This window comes from Electrophorus electricus, chromosome 2 (genome assembly GCF_013358815.1).
Source record: "Electrophorus electricus isolate fEleEle1 chromosome 2, fEleEle1.pri, whole genome shotgun sequence".
Taxonomy (NCBI): domain Eukaryota; kingdom Metazoa; phylum Chordata; class Actinopteri; order Gymnotiformes; family Gymnotidae; genus Electrophorus; species Electrophorus electricus.
In genome coordinates, this window is record NC_049536.1 from 4,362,449 (window position 1) to 4,385,877 (window position 23,429).

The 23,429-nt window shown below is 46.3% G+C and overlaps 1 protein-coding gene across 1 annotated transcript in view; it reads left to right on the plus strand.

Moving 5' to 3' along the window:
• pdhx (pyruvate dehydrogenase complex component X) overlaps positions 1-23,032 on the plus strand; it is a 30,051-nt gene extending 7,019 nt beyond the window's left edge. The window contains exons 4-11 of the mRNA XM_035522434.1: positions 8,893-9,062; positions 10,285-10,383; positions 16,214-16,397; positions 17,749-17,896; positions 18,814-18,872; positions 20,273-20,431; positions 21,303-21,367; positions 22,226-23,032. Coding sequence (XP_035378327.1) covers positions 8,893-9,062; positions 10,285-10,383; positions 16,214-16,397; positions 17,749-17,896; positions 18,814-18,872; positions 20,273-20,431; positions 21,303-21,367; positions 22,226-22,496 — 1,155 coding nt within the window. The 3' untranslated portion in view covers positions 22,497-23,032. The remainder of the gene's footprint in view (positions 1-8,892; positions 9,063-10,284; positions 10,384-16,213; positions 16,398-17,748; positions 17,897-18,813; positions 18,873-20,272; positions 20,432-21,302; positions 21,368-22,225) is intronic.
• Positions 23,033-23,429: the final 397 nt, after the last annotated feature.

The following is a 23,429-nucleotide window of genomic DNA, read 5'->3' on the forward strand; positions in this document are numbered from 1 at the left end:
TCATTTTGGGGTTCAGTTCTTGGGTATGTAGAGCTTTAAAATGGTGTTTTTAGTGACCGGTTTTTATGTGAATCCAGAAATACAGGGGCCTTTTCTATGTTTATTGATGGTGGAAATCAGCCCATCTCTCCTCCACATGCATTGAGAGGTGGGGTTTTTTGTTACACATGCAGGGCCTCTGTTGGATACGTGTTCCATCTAGTGTACCTATGATAACTGAGCGGACCCCATACCTTGATTACTACAATGCAATGGAGCGTATTACCCCATCAGATCAATTTGAACAAACTGATATTGGTCCATCATTGTCATAGAATCTCCTTTATTGCATACATATAGTGCTCTGTGATCTTTTTTTTTTTTTTTTTTCCACATTCAGCACCTTGCTGAAACTCCCTGCTGCACTAATAACGAGGCTGGGTGAGCATGCTGTTCTATGTACACTAAAGCACTCTTGCGTAGGGTGAACCAGTGTCCATGTTCCTTAACATATGGGCTTCTTTTGAAAGATCGCCATGTTCACCTTTTTTATATTTACTTTCAGGGCCTAGTTCTGCTAGTAGCTCTCAAGGAGGTCCAGGTGTTTCTGGAACCCCTGTGGACTCCCTGTCCTGAGTGAAGAACTCCTAAATGAAGAACACTATCATAGACTTCACCCCCTACAGTATAGTCCCTTCATGCAAATAAAATCAAAAACAAGACGGCCAAAGTTTTGTTTTTTTTTCCTGTTTTTTGTTTGAATTGCATATTTCTGATTGGGATGTGTACGTGTAAATGTGATCAGCCATATGATGATTTGAAAGTAAGCCAGTCTGACTCTTGTGTTCATTAAGAAAGATCAAAGGTCTTGTATTTAAAATGCTACTAAATACTTTCATGAGATTGATGTCTTTTTAATTGCAGTTTTCGTTGGCCTTGTGATGCTAATATAGTTAGTAATAATATTATAAACATCGAATTTGGCGCATAAGCAAATCTGTCAGCTATCTGGAGCCCATCTCTGTCCTGTGGTCCATGAGCAGATTACTGGGCTTTGACTATGTCTTTGGATCATTTAGACTGTAAGAACTACACGTTAATTTGGCTATAGTCTGATATTTGGCTATAGTTCAAGGTTTTTATGTTTTGGAGGACTGGTGAAAAGTACAGAGGGCTTTGACCAAACATGGGGTTGTTGCCCTGTGAGTCTGGGTTTTCAGGTTCAGTTCCCATTTGTTCATTGAAATCTCCACCCAGCAGCACATTTCACTGGGCCTAGAAATGTTTAATCTCCGTATGGAAGCTGTTTGGATACTCCGCATCATAAAAGGCTGAGTCTGTTGGAGGAGTATAGGTAGCACAAAGGTGTCTGTTTTTTTTTTCCTGCAGTCTTATCCATCTGTGATTTTGTATTTTTATTTCTTCATTTTCCAGTCTTAATCAAAGGCAAAGCTTTCTTCTGCACCACACCAGAATTCCTCTTGACTTCACTTTGAGTGATGGCACAGCAAATCTCACAATAATCTGAGGGACAGTTGGTGGGGTTCTCTTCACGGCCCCGGGTTTCTACAGTAACCAAGTTATTGCTGCTGGTGAAGTGATTGTTGCCTCTGTGGTCTTTGAGGTAGAGCCCAGGCACGGCTGTGTCTTACAGGAGAGAACGGGGTGTGCCTGGGAACGTACAAAAGAGGTGGTCTTAGGATTCCTCCAGGTTGTGTGAAGCAGGGTGAGATGGTTTGGTAGCCTGAGGCAGCTTCTTTTCAAAAATTCTCACATTTCCTTGGGTAGATGAAGCCTATCATACATGTCATGCGGAGGTGGTCGTGGTGGTTGTGGCAGTGGTGGTGATGATCCGTGACTCCGACCAACACTGACAACTACTGTGCCATGTACCGGGCAGTTGCTAGAGGAGATAAGCGATCATCTTAGGTGGCCAGGGATGATGATGATGATTAAACCTAGAAAGTCTAGAAGTCAGTAGTAAAAGGAAAATGTGCAGGAATTTATTTTTTTATTTATTTTTTCTTTGAAGTGGTAATGATTCCTTTGGTGAAGGTTGGTTATTAGTAGCATTGAGAAATCATGTTTACCAGGTAAATTGAAAGTGTGGTATTGCCTGTTGGGCTTGCTCCCTGGTATTAGTTGGCCACTGAAGGTATATGAGGTCGGACTTACCAAAGTAGAGAAGCTAAAGAGGATTATGAACAAGGCGATAAGGAAGTGGCTATGCTGCTGCATTATATAGGCAGTGTGGCAAAACCTTGTGGGCAGGTGATTCTAGCTGTAAATTATGCGCTGGGGTTGGCGCACTGAAGCACAGTTTATCAGCGTGTAGCGTTAAGGTTTGTCACAGAGACGATATACATGGAGACACCATCAGGTGCTTAGCACATTAGAACGTTTATTCGATAAGAAGTGCTTAGAGGTTAACACTTTTGTATAGCAGTGTATTATATTTACTATGCAGCAGCTAGACATGATGATGTACTCCGAAAGTAAATGAACAGTTTATTTTATAGAGTGAACAGTTCCACTTGAGGATGCAGTGGATGTAGCTTTTGGAAGGAAGAAGCCAGAATCCTCAGATTGGGAGGAGATTGCATGTAGCAGTACATATGGCCTGTAGACGTGGGTGTTGGGGGATTTCTACTCATGTCTGCCACGTCTTTGCTTCTGCAGTTTGGTTTTAGAGCCCATAAACTAAAGGCAGCTGTGTTATCAGAAGTAGTTGAAAATCTAATGCGTGGTTGTGAATGAGGAGAGACCAGCCAGGGAAATGCACTATAAAGGTGAAATGGCTGAGGTGTTCGGTGTTTTAGCTACATGGAAGATTGGGGACCTGACTGGGTTGTTATGTCATTGTGTAATGTGGTAGATCCAGTGGCACTGAGCTTGCATTATCCATGCTTGCTTGGTGGTGTAGTGGGTAAAATCCATGCGGAGCTGGATTGGTGTAATGCATAAAGCCCATATGGAAATGCTGGCCCTGAGCAGACATTGATGGTGTCAGTGGGACTGGCTATGATATGGTATAATTCCCAGTAGTAATGTAGTAATGGTATTTCTCGTTTTCTTTCCATCTTTATCGGTGCCTGTCTGTCTGTCTGTCTGTCTCTCTCTCTCTCTGTTCTTGAAGGTACTTTTCTTGGAAAGAAGATGAAAGAGATGTGTCTTTTCTTTTTGCATTTCTCCCATTCTTGTCTTGCTGTAGGTCCAGTACCATGTAGTAGAATAGCCATCTCATTTCCATAAGCCAGCGATCCCCAAGGAGGGGTCTCATGTTTAAAACAGTTCTTAATGAGTGTTCTGCCTTCTATATATATATATATATATATTTCCTGTCTTGCTGACTTAATTTGTAAAATGCTGCTGAGATATAAAAGAAGGGTACTGGGCTAGTCGGGGTGTGAGTGTGTGTGAGTGTGTGTGTGTGAGTGTGTTGAGGGAGGGATGGACATTATTGTATTATTATTGGTGGTGGTGGTTTTTATTGTAGCTTGGCATGGAAACACCAAAAAAAGTGCAGTATTGTCTAGTAGAAAGCCCCCCCAGAGCACACGTAGCAGTTGGCACTGCTGTTATGGTAATTACACAGTTGCTTGATTGCAATTATTTGAGCTGATTGCAAACATTTTTACACAGTTTTTACTTTCCTTATATGTGCCCATATCACAGTATGTACACGCTTCAAGTGTTTTGTTTTCGTGTTTAATATTTAATGTTAGTAAATGATTCTTCATAAGCCATAGTTGGTGTCTGTTGTTAGTGTTATTTGACCTTATAGTTTATTGTATGAAAATTAAGCATGAACTATGACTGGACATGTAGGTCACTAGTCATGTTACAGTTCCCTCAAGGACATACACGTGTGCATGCACGCGCGCGCACACACACACACCCACCCCTCGGGTTCCTCTGTGAAGGAGTTTCTATGGCAACAGACCAGGGAATTGGGGGTTGGTTGTTGGGGGGGGGGGGGGGGGGGTGTGCGTGGAGGAGAAGAAAAATGGTCTGAATTAAATAACCCCCACCACTCCGTTTAGGGGGTGTGTGTGTGTGTGTGTGTGTGTGTGAGGGAACGTGTTCATGGACATAATTCTGAAAAGTAAGCATACTGTTTGTTCACATGAGGTCTCCCCACCCCCGTCTCGGGAATGCCTTAACCAGGTAATTTATGGAGGGGTCAGGCTCAGCATGGCTTCCTTATCACTGTTCCCAGTGCTTATAGCTTTAGAAATGGCCAGATATGCTGAGTTCAGTACAGACCTTAACTTCCACCTTAAGCACAGTGCATTCTTATGCCACCTGCACCGCAAGAAAGGCCACCTGTCTAAGATGCCGTGGGTCTGGGGAGAGGGCCTGGGGCGTCCGGCACCGAACACAGAACTGGGCTCATGGAGGAGGGCTTCACTGGCTTTGAAATGGCATGAGGAATCCGTGGACCCATTTAGAGTTCTAATGACGCTACAGCGGATGTTTTCTATAGATTATTCTGTCCTGGGATTTGTTTTAATTTCTATCAATTTTTCTGTTTGTCCATTGGATGCCAACTCACATGGTGCTGATCTCAGGGCGATTTAGACATATTCACACTTTTGGCTTTGTAGTAGGTCCAGTGCTTTGGGAAGCAGGTCTTTGAGATTTTTCGCAGTTGCAATGTTCTTTGACATCTTTGTTAGTATTGGTCCAGTAACTCTTCTGTAGGAGACTGTATGTACAGCACAGTGGGTCGTCACTTCATAGCCCCAGTCTCACGCTAGCGGTGAACATAAACCCTTCACGTTTGGAACTAGATCGATTCATTTTCATATAGGAAGATAACTTTCTAATTAAATACCGTGTGGAATGCACACCTGAAGCTTAACTGACACAACAGAAATGCAACCTAGGTTGCAGCTTAAATTGTTCAGCCCTGTCTGTTCCCATCCGTGACTTCCATTTAATTAGCCCAGCTAGGCAGGACTCCCTTCCACTGGGCCCCAGTTCCGGGTTTCCTGCCCTGGCTCCACACACAGCCACAACCCCGTGCCCCAGACCGTCCGCCATCTGCGACTCCGCTGGAGCGAGACTGTGTTCAGTACCCCCATCTTGCATGTTCACTGTCCCTCTATGAAATATGAAATGATCTATTGTAGGTAGCAGGAAACGAATTGATCTTTCCTAATAAGTATGAGGTTAAGTGTAGCAGGGAACTATATAATTTTCTGTAACTCAAGTCTGTTATGTTTGGTTTTATAGATTTTTAATTTGGTGTGTGTGTGTGTGTGTGTGTGTGTGTGTGTGTGTGTGTGTGTGTGTGTGTGTGTGTGTGTGTGTGTGTGTGTGTGTGTGTGTGTGTGTGTGTGTGTGTGTGTGTGTGTGTGTGTGTGTTCGTGTTCCCATTAAGAGCAACCCTGAGGTGCTGAGAGCCTCTCGCACATTGTCGGTCATATGAATTATTCACAGAAATCAAAGGCCTGCACTGGTGCTTGCTGCAAAATTCAATTGGCCGCTACTCTGCCTAGTAACAAGCACCAGGGGTGTTTGCTTCCATCATGGCAACCTTTGCCGCCACTTTGACCAGATCGATGTAGCCTTTGCTTTTTATAGTCCAGGAGGATGAGGCCAACCCCCAACAGCACCCAACCAGATAAGTTCTGGATCCGTGCGTGGGCAGCGGTGGTGAGGGGGAGGGGTGGCTAGTCCTCGCTCATGAATGCACACAGGCCCAAGGTTTCCATTTTCAGCAGCTCCTCTCTCGTTTTGTTATTACCTCTAGCAGGTGCTGCAGTAGGAATCTTTGCACACTGTCAGTAACGGGTGCAGAAGCAAATTGCTGTTACTACACAGCCTTGGGGCAAGTGGCTGTCAATGAAACAATGCCAAAATAGCACAGAAGACGGTGTTTGCAGTTGCCTTGTCTGTCCAGGCGATGGCAGTGGGGAGCTCTTCGGCGTGCCCAGCGCATGATTTAAGCAGCCCTGGTGTTCTTTGAGGGGGCGGCCGGGGGAAGAGGGACCATGGCAGGGTGCAGCAGTGAGTGAACGCTGTCCCTGCCTGCATGAAAGGGCGCTAAAGTCTTGATGTAAATGCCCTAGCCGCTAGCATCGCAGCTGTTTGATGTTTGTGCGTGTTTATGTTCTTACCAGCCTCCATCTTTGCTTCATTGTGTAACTTTTGTTGTTGTTGGCCGTTTGTTTACTTGTCCTCTGGTGCAAGTCATAGCAAAGTGTTTGCATGAGTCCTGCATCACGGGATTAGAACATGAATCAAAGGCCAGCGTAGCCATGACGACTTCTAAACTTCTCATCGTCAGTCTGAAAAATCGAGATGTCACAGTGGATGTGTATTCACACTGCGGTGCAGGGCTGACAGTTTAGCAGATGCCTTTTAGCATATCCCCCACAAATCGTAATGTTTATGCAGTGCAAGCATGCATAAACACAAAGATCATCCGTCATACTGTGCTCGAGCAAAGCCTTTTGGTACACAACGTCTATGGTCAGCTCTTGCTGATGTGTTGGTTGGTTATTTATCGTGTATCTCTCTCTTTCTCTCGCTGTGTAATGTGAATGTGTTATGAATGGCGGAGTTACTGTGTGCTTTAGTTAGGATTTCTGGGGGTTTGTCAGCATTTATCAAAGTTTGAATTGGTGCAAAGTAGATTTGTGCATATTTGTGCACAGATGTTTTTCACCAAGATGAAACTTCATCCCTGAAGCCTCTTGACTGTTTATTCTGCTCTACTTACTCTACCTTTTGAAAGACAGCATGCTACATTTCTGGTTGTTCCTTTTTTTATTAAAGCTAATAACAAGTACTTCCATTTCATTAGATGCCCGCTACACCAATTTCCAGATGGCTAACGTTCCAAGAATAGTAATATTGTGATAAGTATGTCATGTAGTTTGTTTGGCCACTGAGGTAGTGAAACAGTTGTGAGTGGTGTGGTTGATTTTCACGAGCGTTCAAGGAATCACTGGTTTGAAGGAAAGAGAAGTAGTAAGAAGGTGAGGTGTTTACAGGGAAAAGATGTCTCAACACCGAACTAGAAATATTAATAACAAAACATAAAGGATTGTAGAGATTCTGTCTGTAGAGACCTCTGTGTAAGGCACATCACCTCTCCACCAGGTGCAAGATCGAACATAAAAACGACCCTCTACTGCAGATGTCTTTTTAAAATAAAATTTTTTAAAAAGTTCTCATAGACTGTAGTGGTACCATCTGGTATAGGTATTGAATATCAATTTGCATAATGGTAAATGTATAAGTTGGACATATTGGTGCAAACTTCAAAAAGTGTTTCATTTTTAAACTGTCATGTAGCCCTCAAACATTCTCTGGAGGATGCCTCAGTAGTGCTTGTTAACGTTGACCTGCAAGAACGGGGCCAGCCATTCTCTTCAAGTAATACTCAAGTCTGCTTTTTTATTCTTGAATGATTATTATTATTATTATTATTATTATTATTATACCAGCATATAAAGGAATTTAGGAGCAACAAAGTGACAAAAAGACCACCCGTCCTGTTCCAGTTGTGTGCGTGTTATCAGATCATCATGGCAGCTTTCCCCCAATACCAGATCAAACACCCTGCATCAGTAGCTGAGTGAGTGACCGTGTATGTGATCTGTAGGAGAATAATCTTCTGTTCTCGCTCATGGCTTCATTTCACCTTGGCGGAGCTGCGCACTCTGGAGACACGATGACACAACAGCCAACCACGCGTTCTAAAATTGATGAGAGGTGGGAGCAGTCTAAAGTGTCTGGACTCTCATCTAGAACTAATCAGTATCGATTGTGGAGAAGCCTGTGTTGTTGTTGTGTAGAAGGTCAGGCTGTGTCTTTGGCGCCGGTATGAGAGATGGGCGACTGCAGTCGAGCGCACAGCGCAGTGACCAATGGGATGCCTGTTTGCTCACAACAGGAGACATTAATTGGAGGAAATTGAATTGTGGGAATGTAAGGTCTGCTTCTCGTCAATTAGGAAGCCTGAACGCATCGAGTGTTGGGGCTCTGGGTCTCTCATTCTCACTCCCATGCTTCTTATTTCTTTCTCGTTCACCAGCTTGTTCGCTGACAAGATAATGAAGACCAGCACAGTCCAAGATGCTGTAGCTCAATCAATATAACGGCTAGCTGATACCCCCCCAGTATTCACAGTCCATCGTTTATATGGCTCGTGGCCTTTATCTCACTGAGTTTGTGCTAGGTTTTTGCTCTGCTGTTCACTGGTCCACAGCAGGGTGGTTTTCACACTACTGCAGCCTTTGGTCCTGGTGTCACCTGCACCTATGTTGGACTGAGCTGAACTACACCCTGCTACAATCGTTTTTACTGCAGGGTTTGCAGAAATTGTAAAAAAAAAAAAAAAAAAAAGTTTGAAACTGCCACTTAAAAAATTAATTAAAAAAATAATGAAATTTAAAAATTATTTTAAAGATAAAAAAAAATCAATAGTACATGTATGATTTGTTTTAAAATAAATGGTGAAATGATCATATCCTATCATTTATATGAACATCACTATAGCTAGCGGCTGCATGGGGCAAAGTTTGTCAGCTGCTTGGGCAAAAGTCTGGGATTGGCCAAGCATTACCAATTCTATCAGTGTTACCCTTGGTTTATTTACTAAACAGTCTATTTACTAAAACTAAGCTTTGGCAGATGTCTGCAAAATCTGGCAAGGACTTCTAGTCTGATATGTTTCCAAAAGTCTGCAAAATGCACGCTACACTTTTGCACCGATTGCCTAGTGTCTCTCCTCCTAACTCTTCCCTTGCGTACGTCCTCTACCATCTTCTTCCAGGTAAATGACTGTGCCTTCTCACTTATAGGCCGAACAAACGGTGTACGAAAAGTGACCGCAAAAACCCGTAAGATTTCAGTGTCGTTTTCAGAGCTGATAAACTCATGCTGTCTCTCTTTCAGCTAGAGGAGGGAAGCAAGAACGTGCGTTTAGGGGTGCTCATCGCCCTGATGGTGGAAGAAGGGCAAGACTGGAAACAAGTGGACATCCCCCCTCTCGCGTCCTCCCGGCCAGCGCCAACCACTCCGCCTCCTACAGCTGCTCCACCCTTCCGAGCCGCTCCACCCGCACCGTATGTAGGAATGCCACTGCTGTCCTGAAGACTTTCATGTTGGAGTTTAGACCTCAGCATGCAGCGGCGGCTAACGTGCAGTCTGCTGCAGATTAAGACCAGGCAGGGTGGTGCAGCGTAACTCATTTATACATGTAGTCTTCCTCCCTCGAGCGCACATGCAGTCACGTTTACTGCGTGGTATGTTCCTGTATAACTGGTGACAGCCTAATGGCGAAATTTAGTTGTAATGGTAGTACCTGCGAAGCCCTACTGTAATAACCAGCTTATTGTGAACATTTCACATTGAACATTTCATCGTCACTCATATTTAAGAGGTCGAAAAGGGAAACCATGAAAAGAGTCCGCAGGAGAAATCGGTGTCAAGAACCTCTCGCTTAAAATGGCTGTTATGACATTCAGAAAAGCTCAGCACAAGAGCCACTAAATTGCTCCTTTTGAACATGAAATTGGACTTTTTATTCAAACTGTTATCTAAAGCAAATTTTTTTGCTTTCTGGGCAGCCCTCTTAGATTTCAGTAAAAGTCCTAAAAAGTGACATCAGCAGAACAGGGACATTTCATCTTGTGTTGATGTTTAAATGCTTCACATTTGGAGGGCCTAGGTGTGTGCTGTTGAACTCTACTGAAGGCATATTTACTGCCAGGCCTGCTGGGGGGGGTGTGCGCCTCCTGCCCCACGCTGCTCGGCACCAGTGGCAATGTGTGCCAACATGTGTGATTAGTTATACTCAACGTAGAACTCTTATTGTATTGGGGCACTATTTACTTGTTTTTGACCCAAATTCCATAACTCCTATTGCATCTTAATTTAGTTTATATAGTGAGAGAGTGAGAGTTGGTCATCTAAGGGGGAGAACTTGGTGATGGGGCCCTTTTAAACAGAGCCATCTCTGCCTCTGTAGCTTCACTGTACTGGAGTAAGCCACTCTGTCTCAGTGGGGAACGATGACGTGTTGATCTAATGTTCTGCCTGGAGTTTCAGTATCTGGCAGACATGTCATGGAGGTAATCAATATATAAATGATTCCAGCTGAACACTTAAGTCATACCGTCCTCTCAAACTAGTGATTTTAAGTCAGTCACTTTTTTAAAATAAATGTAATGTTGATGATGATGATAATGTGGAATAATCGTTGTAGTCTTGCATTACTGTCCTTCATCTGCAGTACCGTCTTTGTTTTCCAATTGTCCGTGTTTGTTGTAAACATTTTATTCCCAGGTTACGGTTGAGTCCTGCTGCGAGACACATTCTGGACACGCATGGCTTAGAGCCTCACCTGGCCATGAGCACTGGCCCCCGAGGTCTCATCACTAAAGAGTGAGTGTGAGAGTACACACACCCACACACACAGACATGGGGAGAGAGAGAAAAGGCTGGATGTTGTAGCCGTTTCAGTAGTAGCTGGATTAAAGGCCGTGAGGGAGAGATCTGGGCCTAGGTGGATGGTGTGATGCAGTAGGTGCAGGGAGCAGGTGCCTAATGCATCCTGCCTGCCACTGGGGCCTGATGGAATGCCTGCCGTACCACACAGCATCCCACCGGCCAGCCTCATTAGCAACATATGTTACCATGACAACCGTCTCCCCGTTCCTCCTCCATAGATAGTGACACTATGGGGTGGGTGCGGGCCTATGTGCGCGTGCCTGTCTTTGTGTTGAGGAGTAAAAGAGGCTGGTCCTCTTCTGTCTCACACACACACACACACACACACCCACACACACACACACACTATTTTCAGCTTTGTAAGCCTTTAGAAAACGCTGTACAAGAATGGGAGGCCCACACTGAGGGAGTAGCCTGTAGAGAAGATCTTTTAGTTCCTTCATGTTTCTCAGCCTGGGCAGCACAATATTCTGAAATCACAGTGCGTCTCCATGATGGATCTCATCTCCTCTGAGCCATTCATGCTAAAGCTCGGAGGCTGGGGAGCAGAGCGGAGAAGCTGCCACCGAGCAGCTTGTCCTCGGTTCAGGCTGGAACCGTTGAACACTCAGACCCTGTTCCTTGGCTTTAGAAAAGTGCTGGTGCCCTTTCCAACCGTCCATGCACTCACACCCACACGTGCACCAGTCACCCGGCGCGTATAACATGCTGTCTTCATAACACACTCCATTCTTCAAGGGAGAAACGGGTCCTCTTCTCTGCGGCGTGGGTTTAGCTGGTAAGACCGGGGCCGGTGCACCCATGCTGCTGCTCCCGGGCTGTTGCTTCAGCTCCGTGGAGCAGTCTCCATTAGCTTGAGGTCATGTGTCATTCCGTAATGCCAGCAAAAGTTAATGAGATTAAAGGGAGTGATGAGGGCAACCTTCTTTGAAGGCGGCTGATGAGATGAGGCAGAACCCTTGAGATTTGACTAAATGCATAATGCTTTCAGGTAATGTGTTGCAGTCTGTCGGTTCTTTTCTTTTTGTATAGAAATGCTTTTTTTATTAAGTGGTTTTCACAGTACATTCCATGCCAATGATTTTCAAGTTTCTAAATATTGATTTTCCTGTTCATTTAGAACAAATCAGGAATAAACCATGCAAAAGGCTACTGGGCTCTAAAAGGCATCAAGTACCCCTTATGTGTACACGCCTCACAGATGTTACAGAAGTACATGCAGCTTTCCGTGTACAGCAGTGTTTCAGAAGGCTGATGTCTGTCACACTAAAATCTGAAGTTAGTCTCGTCCTCGTTTAACAGTTCAATAAGTGCTGAGGCCAGGGCGAAACTACACCTGCGGCAAGTTATTACAACTAACAGCGAACATGCAGCCAGGTTCAGACTAGAAGCCTTGAATTTACCAGAATCTGAGGCAAAAGTAAGTAAACTCAGAGCCTACCTTAACCAACCAGAGGATGAGCCCAGAGATTAAACCAAAGCACACAAAAAGAACACATTTCTCAGTGGAATCTCCCATCACAGGGACTGAGTGTTGAGAACCTTTCAGTGTTCCTGCATACGTATGGTGGGGGTGGGGGGAAGCAGCTTTTACCAGCGCCGTGATGAAGAGCCCTGAGCTCACAGGGCACCCTTAATGTGTCTCGGAGGAAATGACAGTGTGACCTATTGATGCATGGGAGATAATTTCATGAAATATGAAGAAAACACCGGCTCGAGACGATCAAAAGCTTTTTTTCCGTGTCTGCTGAGATCCCGGACCTCTGCTACACCGCGCCTGGCGGCGGAGGGGTGGGCGGGTGGGTGGGCGTGGCCTGTGTACTATGCCCACGCCCAGCCTACTCATCCTGAGTCCGAGCGGCTGGAGGTTAATGAATGAGTGCTGTCCCGCGTGCTTTCGCATGGTGATGTGCTGTAGAAGTTGATCATGCTTGGGTGGGGTCAGGATTCAGGCTTCCAGAAGAGCCAGTGGGTGTGGTGCACAATGTGATCTCTCTACACTTTCTATACATGCATCACTTGCTGCCCCCAGCATCATTCTTTGTAATCAAAAGCATGTAAGAGGGATAATCTCAGGCATTTTTAATAATAGGTGCAACGGCCTGTAATTTAGTTTTCCGTGAGCTCTTATTTAAGTGGGCTCATTCCGACATCTTAAAGCTGATTTGGGTGCATTAGGCGTTCCTGATCTGGCTTTAAGGACATCGCTAGGTTGCTGACGGGCAAAGAGCAGCTTTGCCAGCCCGGCGTAGCCGAGCACAAGTCACTCCCACTGCCTATCTGCTCACGCAGATTAAGAGCTGGCACTAGTACCTCAGCATGGGGGCGCACTAGCTCCTCCTCAGGCCAGACCGAGACCCCTCCCTCTGGGGAGAAGATGGGCCCCTGCGTGCGTGCGCGTGTGTGTGTGTGTGCACGCGCCTGTATCTAACAGTCTCAGTGTTTACAGCAATGGATTTGTGGCCATCTAGCTTTATCAATATTCTGGTCAGCTCTGTGCTTTAGTTGTGGGTGTTTGTGTGTCAGCAGGAGGGTTTCAGTGGCTGGGTTGACAGATTGAATCCCTACCCTGTCACCTTGGCTTTGTGAAGACCCACCACCACAAGTTTCTCACTTGGTTGTTTTGATTTCCTTTGGTGATACAGACATATATTAAAAATGTAAATGTTGGTTCTCACTTTGTTCTTTATGTTTATAGTTCTTCTTTAAAGCAGAAATTAACTTGACATTTTATGAGCCCGTTAATATGGCTGTGCGTGTGTGTATTCTCCGATTTCTCCCTGTGGGTCGGGGATTTCCATCTTTTCCAAAGAGTGGCAACCACTAATACCAGCAAACAACAAGAACCAAGAGGCAGGGGAGGGAGCAGGTTTATGCGAGTGTGTGCTTGCGTGTGTGAAGGCGAACGCATGTGTGCATATGAGGGACAGGATATGGAATGTGGGGGTAACTAGCTGACCCCTGATGTACAGAGTCACAAGTCTGGGCTGTAACTGGAGAGCTCAGAGGTAGCAGCGTACCTGATGCCTGGACAACACAGCCGTACGTGTGCTCGCTGAACCATGACGCAGAGTCTACGGCTTCTCTCCCTCGTCCTGCTTTATTCACGCTCGCTCTCCCTCCCTTTGGGGGTGTGCATCCCACAGGCCCCTTTTTTCTTCCCGTTTCCAACTTGACTTGCATTCCCTGTTAGATTGGTTTTTTATTTACTTGCATGTTATTTTTACATTTATGCATGTTATGTATTCACATATTAATGAGCGTTTACTGGAAAATATTGCTAAAATGCATTTCTGTTTCTGTTCAGCTCCATAATCGGTAGCATATTTTGTGTGACCATGGAGAGTTGAATAATTTTGTACTACGCTGTAAAAGAGGCTCATTCAGGTGCTGGTTTGGGGTTGTTCTGGGTTTTTTTTAAGTATTAGTGTGACTCTTTCAGAGCAATGCCATTTTAGCTCTCCAAAAATGGTCAACTTTAATTAACTTTCTTGGGGGTAGCTCACAGGGCACCCTCAGGAGGAAACAATTTCTCTATTGACAGACTCTCTCTCCCCTGCACTCTTTCTTCACACTCTCTCTCTCTCTCTCTCTCTCTCTCTCTCTCTCTCTCTCTCTCTCTCTCTCTCTCTCTCTCTCATTCTGTCTTGCACGAATTCACTCACACTTTGACTCTTTCACTGTCTGTCTGTCTACTCTTGCACACACACTCTTGCACTCTAGCATTCTCTCTCTGTCTGTGTTTTCACACTCACATGCTCTCACCTTTTTGTTTTGTTTTTTTTCCCCCTTTTTTAATAAAATCTTGGCGCTTGAGCTATGTGATGTGAATTAGTATTATTCTGTCTTAAAATGGAGATTAGTCTTTCTTAAGCCCACTCGGCTACTATGATTGTTCATTTTCAGGGCTAATATTTTAGGCCTATCTGATACGATTCAGTATTTTTCTTTCTTTTCTCACTGATATAACCGTAATCTTCAGCTTCATCAAAATCAGTAAAATCACTTTGTGATTTGTTAACCAAGTTCATGCCACCTTCCTTAATCAGGCTGTAGGGAAGTAGAAGTTCAGATGGCCAACTTGTAGTCCTGTCTACTTGCAGTTCATTTATACTGCAGCAAAGTGAGGTGATTGTGCTTCGCTCTGCCTTGCATTAATGTCCATGGAGGTGGGTGGCGGTTGTATGTGGAGGACTGAGAGTGGGTGCATTGCAGACCAAGCGAAGAGGGCATTGAAAAGTTGAGCTTTTATCAACTTTATGCAAATGAAAAGTGTACGCGAAGTGCGACTCTGTAGGAATAGAGATGTAATTAAAAAACAAAATAATTAAGCGCGGCAAAAGGTGTCGGAATGGTTGGTGATCCTGGACTGATAAACTTGGAGTTTCACGTCACTGCAATGTAAATGTAAACGTTGTACATCGCCAGTTTGGCTTGCTGCGTTTTTTTTTGTTTGTTTTGTTGTTTTTTTTTCATATTACTCCTTTTACGTTCCACTCGTTCAAATGTGGTTGTGGTTACATGTGTTTTGTTGGATTTGAAAGTGAGCAACAGAAGCATACACATCATTTTAAGCGCTTGTGGTGAGGTATTCTCAATGCTGGGGTGAGTCATCTAATTGAAAGTAATCCTGAACCAGTCAGAGCACTCATTGCAACATTTTGATATGGTGAAGCTTAACAAGGAGGCAAAGAAACATGGGAGTGGTTTTTCAGCTGAAATGTCAGGTTATGATGATCGAGTGCCTCGCTTCCTGTGAACAGTATTTAAGGAAGAACCCTTTAAACCAACCCCAAGTGTCTCATAGCACGTGTTGGCCACCTGGCGTAAACGTTTATGTTGCTGAACAGCCGTGTAATTTTTGTAAGAGGTCAGGAAAGGCCACGTCTACCAGGGTGGAGGTGTTTACATTCGGAATGTTTGTCCACCAGTCTTCTGGAGGGGGGTGCATTTGCTCTCGCTCTGGCTTGATGTGGGGGAGTAACTGCGTGGGTGCAGGTGCACAAAGGGAAACGGTTGCAAATGGCTCACACTTGTATTGCACCTAGTCAATACAGAAGCACATGTGTGCAAAAAACCCGCGGACGCCTGCGTCCCCTGGGCTCGGGCTACCGCTCCCGGCTCAGAGCCGTCTGTACGGCCGCCTGCAATCCCCTCTCTTCTGACGGGCCCTTAATGCGCGCTGGCTCACGCTCACGTTTATTATATGGCTGTTGTTGGGCCCCTGCTTGATCGTTACTGTGTATGAAAGGCACTCTTCATTTAGAGAGCCTAAAATAATATGATCGCAAAAAATAAGGATAATGGCCTGATGAAGTCGTTTTGACCCACTGGCAATGTGCAGCGTGGGGCAGTTTATCGATCATTATTGATCTCTGTGCTGTTGGCCTGGATGTGGGGGTACAAACAGTACAAAATGGTGCCATTGGATAGAACACATTAGTGTGAGTTATGTGTTTGCATGGTTCAGCACTCCTAAGCTGATGCTATTTAGACTGAAGTAAGTTTAGGGTGATGCATATATCTTAGATGTTTGCTACTATATTTGGAGGTTTTTTCATTATAACAATCAAACCATGTCATTCACATAACTGTTTTCAAAATCATAATTAGTTAGCCTGCCTCCAGCATTACACCTCGCATTACCATATCAGCAACGTTGTACATCCCCTTTGATTTGCTGATTGTATGCGTTTGTCAAACAGTTTGTCATCTCTCAAATCTCTCGCCTTTTAAAACCCTGTTCCCTTGCTGGTGTCTGCAGGGATGCTCTGAACCTGCTGAAGAAGGGAGGCGCAGGGCTTAAAGCGGCCCCTCTGTCTGTGCCTCCTCCTACACCCCCTCCCCCTGCGGCTCCTGCGCCTCCTGCTGGTGCACCACCTCCCGCTGTTGGCTCCGGGCAGCCTCTCCACCCTCCCGTCGCTTCGCCTGGTAAACCTGGAGCGCCAGTGAGTATCCGCCCTCTTTCGTGCTGTCTTAAGAGTTTTCATCTACCTGGAAGGTGTCCGTGTATGTGGATCACGTGCTGCATTCCTCAAAGTCCTGAGCATGATCAGTTACAAATCTGCCTATAGACAGAGGTATTTGCCTTTTAGAGCCAGGGCTGTCTGAGGTGACGGTTTGACACCCATTTGAGTTTGCATTACAGTCGTCAGGGTGACGGGTAGGCCAAATACTGGCAAATGTTCCCCAAAAGTGTCCGTTTAGAGTCTCTAAAAAAACCTTCTTTGACTTCCCATTACTCATGAGTAGATAATTCTTTGAAAGTGACTGCTGACAGCGTCACTGAGCCAGACTGCAGTGTGGGATTGGCCGTGTCAGTGTGGGCTAACGTAAGCAGAGAGATCAGAGCAGATGAGCTGAGTGCTCTGACTCATATTTAAGCAGAAGTAAATGCCAGCGAGCTGTCTCACACTACCGACACCACCACCACGCTTTCTACCTCCCCTGCGCTCTCGCTTTTTGGTTCACTCTGGGCCATCGCAAGCTACCCTGCTCCAGACCTTCTCTGGGCGCACGGAAAGACGGAGCTCTCCCGGGGTCTCCTTTAAGTGCACGCCTAGGGGCTCCGTGGAAGAGGATGTAGAACTGAATCGTGCTTACGCTGTGGCCTGTTAGGAAAAGTGCAGGATAAAAGGGGCTCAGTGGTTTGCTCTCAGGATCAAGTCCAGTTGTGCAATATTGATTTGTCTTTTCCTCCCGTCAGTCGACGGTTTCCTCATCGTCATTTTTTCCCCCTTACAGCAGCAGTATAGTGTCAGCCAGAGGCAAAACACCAGTGTCGGTTCTCCCAAACAAAGGCATCATTTTTATTCATTTATTTATTAATTTATTTTTAGTTGCATTTTTTGGTCCAACAGCAGCCATTTGACTACAGCAGGCCACAACCCAGAAGGCCTTTAGGACAATAATATGCCAAAGATGTTCTTCCCCTCTGTTTTTGAAGCATATGGACAGGCTGAGATGCCGTAGCACGTTTCGCAGTGACTGGGGGGAGGGGGGGGGGGGTTGTAGCCTTGCTAGTTTGGTATTAGCATCAGTGTGCTCACTCCTCCTCACTCTACTGTACGACTGATCAAAGACAAACACTGTAGATGATACCGTGGCAGACACCAGAGTGGTTTGAACCGATGAAGACTAAAACCCACCAGTGTATCGACCTCACCAAGATATTATTTTTCCAGCTCGCGCCAACCATTGAATTACTCGGCATGTGACATCAGTTCTTTTACAGTCTCCGTGAAACTGAATATGCGTTTAGCGGGCAGCGTTGACCGAGGTCTCTGATGGTGTTGTCAGGGCACCTTCACCGAGGTTCCAGCGTCTAACGTGCGCAGGGTCATTGCGCAGAGGCTGACCCAGTCCAAAAGCACCATCCCTCACGCCTATGCCTCCGTGGACTGCGACCTGGGTGCCATTCTGGAGCTGCGCAAGGAGCTGGCCCAAGGTAGAGACACGAAGGGTACACAGGCCAGGCTCACGGGGAAGCGCAAAGCACTCACATGGCCACTACAGCCAAGGGCCCCCTGAGTGGGGCGGTAGGGTTAGGGTCAATCACTCAGACACGGCCACTTGTTGATTACGAACACACAAGCTATTAAAGAACCAGTTTATTGTCACTTGGGTGTGAAAAATCTCTCCTCTCTGAATACAGAGTTTCATAGAAAACCAAACAAGGGCAAGAAACATTTTGGTTGGTATTTGGCTACCTGCGCTTCTCTTGCAGTTACGGCCGGGTGTAGAACAAAAATGCAAATGAATGAAAGCATTTACATGCTTCCATAACAATTGTCTCAAATGACAAGGGTCTCTTGTTCGCTAGAAACAAGCAAAGCAAAAAAAACAAAACAAAAACGAGGTCAGACCAAACCACGCCACGGGCATGCAGAGCTTGCATTGTTTGTAAGCTTTTTAGAATAAGTTGCATTTTGTGTCATGGCTGCTTGCCGTCTTCTCAAGATACGTTTCAGGGTTAATAAAGATTTCACACAATCAGGACCTTGATCTTTTTCACATTCAGTGGAGGGTTCCTTGCAAATTTACTTTGAAGCCAAATATAACTGCCGTGTGAAATGCTTTGACATGAGAACTTTAACTTAAGAAATGAAAAGTGGTTAATTTGGTTGCTATGTGGGTGTGGGTGTGTGAGAATTTCTGGTAAACTGATATCAGGGGAAGCAGAAGCTTCCACAAATATCATATGTAGTTTTTTTTATTTGGATTGGTTTTATACTTAGATGGTATTAAAATGTTAAAATCTGAGGTTTTATTGCAACACTTTCAAATTTCACAGTGTTTTCTCCAAAGTGATTTATTTTAACACGTTTTCTCTCTTGCTCTCTCTCCCCTTCACTGTGTTTAAAGAGGAGATCAAGGTGTCTGTCAATGACTTCATTATCAAAGCAGTTGCTGTCACACTCAGAGTAAGTAATTGGCCTTCTGTTTTACTCACAGCCTCACGTCACTAACTGGGAGCATCTTGCCGTTTAATTAGAACAGTAATACAAAATGACCTCGTTGTCACTGTTATTTTACACAATATTACAAACTATAAAATTGCATTTGTAATTGCTTATGATGTTCATAAATTGATGTTGCATGTTTGAGTGATATGTAAAGCCTTTAATATGGAGGTTTATGAATACTGAACGCTGGCTTCTTTGTGGGGCCTAACACACACAAAAATGGGGGCTATTTCTGTTAACTGCGATATAGCTATAGCCTACTTCAATTATAGGACAGATATGACTGCATGATATAGCAGGAGGTTTTACATTGTTTTGACAAGAAGAGGCAAAACACAGGGCCCACACTCTAGAGAAATGGAGGCACACTCAGTTTAGTAAACTTGTCCCAACTGAGTTTCTGGTCAGAGGACCATTGCTCAGAGGATATAAAGGCAGCAGACCATTCATACAGCAGTGATGCAGTGGTGGCATGCAATGTTAACAGTATATCAGAGCGTTAGTGCAGCTTACACATGTCTGTGGTCTCTGTGGGTTGACCATGGACTTGCACTTTCATGCAGCCAGTCAAGACTGTCCTTGTTTGAAAAGCGATTATTGGTGAGTTAAAGCATGGTCTCAAACTCTACCTAGAGAGAGATGGGCAGTCCATACACCTACGAGGTGTTTCCAATAAAGCGCTCCTAATAAAGGTGGTGGCGAGTAGATATTTAATACAACATCCCATCTGTCATCGTCTCTCTCGACACTAATGACAGCAGACAGGGTTGCAGTGACTCCAGCGCAATGTGTCATGGGGCGTGGAGCTGCAGGCTTCCCCTTGTTTCCTGTACAAAAACATGCGGCCACTCTAGTGCTGCGTGGCTTGCACTCATGACCGGCCTTTAAATAGAACAGGACCATTTCAAGTGAAGTTCCCTACCCTTTCTCCTCCTGTTACTGCAAGAAAAGGGAAAATTAGCCGGATGTATGTCTGCCCACAGACAGAAAGGCAGCGTTGCTGTCTGATCAGCAAGGGATTGTCTGGCACTGCCTGCCGTCCCGCTGACGTGTCGCAACGCACGATGCCTAGCTCGTGATCGCGGGTCGCCGGAGCTGTGTTTCCCTCTTGTAGCTCATCAGCTGCTTCCTCAGAAATGGCAGGCACGGGGAGTTCACGCCGCAATCCCGCACACGCTGCCCGGGCCTCGCCCAGGTGGAGCCGGCTCCTCTTGCGGTGCTTTGCCAAGGGGCCCCTCTCGGGCGTCCAAGGTGCTTCGCCGAGAGACACCGAGTAAGCCGAAGTGCGCCCACACCGGATCCGGCACGCCCGCCGTGTTTGTGCAGGCCCCGGTCATCACCTCCCGCTCCTCCCGCAGGAGATTCCCGAGGTCAACGTCACCTGGTCGGGGGAGGGACCCCAGGTCCTGGACACCATCGACATCTCTGTCGCCGTGGCGACAGACCGCGGCCTGATCACGCCCATCATTAAAGGCGCGGCGGACAAAGGCGTGCGGCAGATCGCAGCCGACGCCAAGGTAACTGTCGCCATAGCGACCGCACTGCGGTGAACGCTCACACAGGCACCCAGAAATGCATATCTAACTACCCGCTGGTATTGAAAACACCTGCGCTCCACACCACCCAGCACTGTCAAACAGCCCACAACAGCTTGCCAGCTAACTTAATTGGCGTCGGTCTAGCGCACCAGTCACAACCTGCTCTCCTCTCTGTTTAGATGACTGTGCACTTTGACAGCTGTGTCTGCATATGGTGCGTGCTAGATTTCAGTGAATTGCCATGGCCCTCGTTGCACAATTTGGTGGTAATACTGTAGCCTTTTCATTTTCCCCTGTATTGGGTTTGGGAGAGATGAGCTGTAAGGATAATCCCTCAGGTAGGCCTATAGCCTGCCAGGACCACTGCTGTGCACACAGTCACGCCCTTAGGGTTGGACTCCCTAGCCAGGCTGCCATGGTAACGACAGACCGCGAGATTGCCACGTTCCCTGTGGAATCTCCATCGGTGTCTGATGGCCTGAGGTGCTGGCTATTTGTCATGTCAGTATGGGTAATGCAGTTTTCTCAGGTGCGAATATTGCCTTGTTAAACAAATGGAGTTACAGCGATATGCTATTTTCAGAGGATTCTTTCATTTACATAAATTTGCTCCAGGGAGAGGCTGATCTCATTGGGGTTTCACTGATGAAAAGCAATTTGCCGTGTGTGGTGTGAGCGGGAGCGCACAGCACCGTTCGCTGCGCTAGCTACCAGCAGGGCTCCGCGCCAGCTGAGAGCTCAGCCCGATGGTGGGATCTGGTCGGGTGTCCGGTCAGCTGTGGTCCACAGAAGGATAACGCCCGCGTTGTTTGTGTGATGCATGGCTCAGCCTCCTCCTCTCCCCTCCCAGGCACTGGCAGGAAAAGCGAGGGCAGGGAAACTCTTACCAGAGGAGTACCAGGGAGGATCCTTCAGGTAAGACACCCCATTAACAGCCTTGCCCTAAGCAACCCAGATAACTACCAGTGGTTACACGCTCCAGGGCTGGAGACTTCAGAGATCCCCACAAGCCAGCCACACAGTCCAGCTTTTAGTATTTCTCAGGGCCATTTCATCTGACCGTAATAAACTTGCATTTTTTCCCTCTAGTAGTCTTCCCTGGTAATAAGCTGCTCACCACACAGCTAGACCTGATGAACTTAAGGTACAGCCCTGCCTAGTAGGTCCAGCACATGCTGCACACACTGCGCATTTAATTTGTCCCTCTGATAAATCTGACGGGAGTGTGTTAAATCGACAAGGATCATAAATTGTGGTCATCGGTTTAATCACCCAAGGCACAGCCAGTCTTTTTTTTTTTTTTTTTTTCTTCTTCTATCATTAGTGGCTTAATGGGGTCGCTTGGAAATAAATGGGCTTTCTGCGTTAAAGATAGAGCAGAAATCCCAATAGTGAGGCATCACTCATCGTCTCATTTCCGGGGCTTCGTTAACGCCTGCTTTCTCCCCGTCCTACTGAGCCACATTAGGGAAGGTAACGCACTGAGCACTAAAGCACGGCGCAGCCTGTACTACCGTGGCCGGTCTGGCCTTAACTCTGACCTGAACCTCCAGCTCAGATGCTCGCCCTTCCACATTGAACAGCATAACTGAGCTTTACAGTAACCACTTGAGCAACCGTGCAAGAGACACTTCCGTTTGTCGGTCACCATTTCCTTACGAAAGTGTTCACCCCATGGGGAAGCGAGAGGGTCATCCACTTTCGCGCGATGGCGAAACGCGTACGTCTGGGCCGCGCCTCGCCTGACCACCCGCTCCCCTCTGCTCCCTGCAGCGTCTCCAACCTGGGCATGTTTGGCATCAGCAGCTTCAGCGCCGTGATCAACCCCCCGCAGGCCTGCATCCTGGCTGTGGGGTGCACCAGGGAGGAGCTGGAGCCGGCCGCGGACACCCAGGACGGTCCGCCGCCTGGACTCCGCACCCGCCAGCTAATGACCGTAACGCTGTCCAGCGACGGGCGGCTGGTGGACGACGAGCTCGCATCGCGCTTCTTGGACAAATTCCGCGCCAACCTGGAAAAACCCGAGCGCATGGCTCTGGCCTAGTGAGAGATGTAGGGGGTGGGGGGGGCATCGGATCACACCAGTCCAGTGGTGAGGCAGGACTTGCAGAGTTCAGCTAACAGATGTTAATTCTTCCTATGTCTGGATTTATTGTAGATCACTATTGACCCACTAAGCTGCATAAAAGCAGTTGCACAGACAGCAGCATTTTGGCACAGACTGTCTGTGAGCCTTTTTCCTGTCTATTCTTTAAGCAGCATTTATTGTTAATTCCTTTAAAAGAAAAACAAAAGGTCTGTCAATAAGCTTATAATGTGTGAGGGTCTATTTTGTAAATTTAGACTTATTGAGGTATTTATGGTGGTATAACATGGTGTCATGGTATCTCAGCAATGGATTAGTGTAAAAGTATGGCACTTTCTTCTTTGTTGAGGTCAATTTCATCTTGTATGCTGGACTTTTTTTAGTCAATACTACAGTAATCCTGTTCTTTCCCTCTAACCACAGACTGAAAAACCACAAAATCTTCTGTAGTGTCATAAGAGTCAAGCAAATAAAATCACATCTGCTGTATTAAACTGAAGTGCTGGTGTATAATTCATCAGTCTGATGCAAAGACCTGCACGCCAGAGCTGTGCCAGCAGATGTTGCCGTAGGAACGGAACAGTGCAGTGGCTGGATAACGGTGAGCCGCTGCAGGCGCGGCTCTCCTCACCCACCAGCGGCAGGCACAGAGTGTTCTGACACACGTGCTTTCCGCACTCGGGGGTGCACGGAGTTAGACGCACGGGTGTGCGAGAACTGGCGGGCTGAATAGCGTGTGCATGCTCATGTGTTTTTGTGTGGGTGGGGGTGTGTGGAGGTTTTTTTTTTTTTGGGGGGGGGGGGTTGTTTTTTGGAGGTTTTTTTGTTTTGGTTTGGTTTTTTTAAGGCTTTTTGCTCCTCACAGCTGCCTGCTACAGTGTACCCACTGTT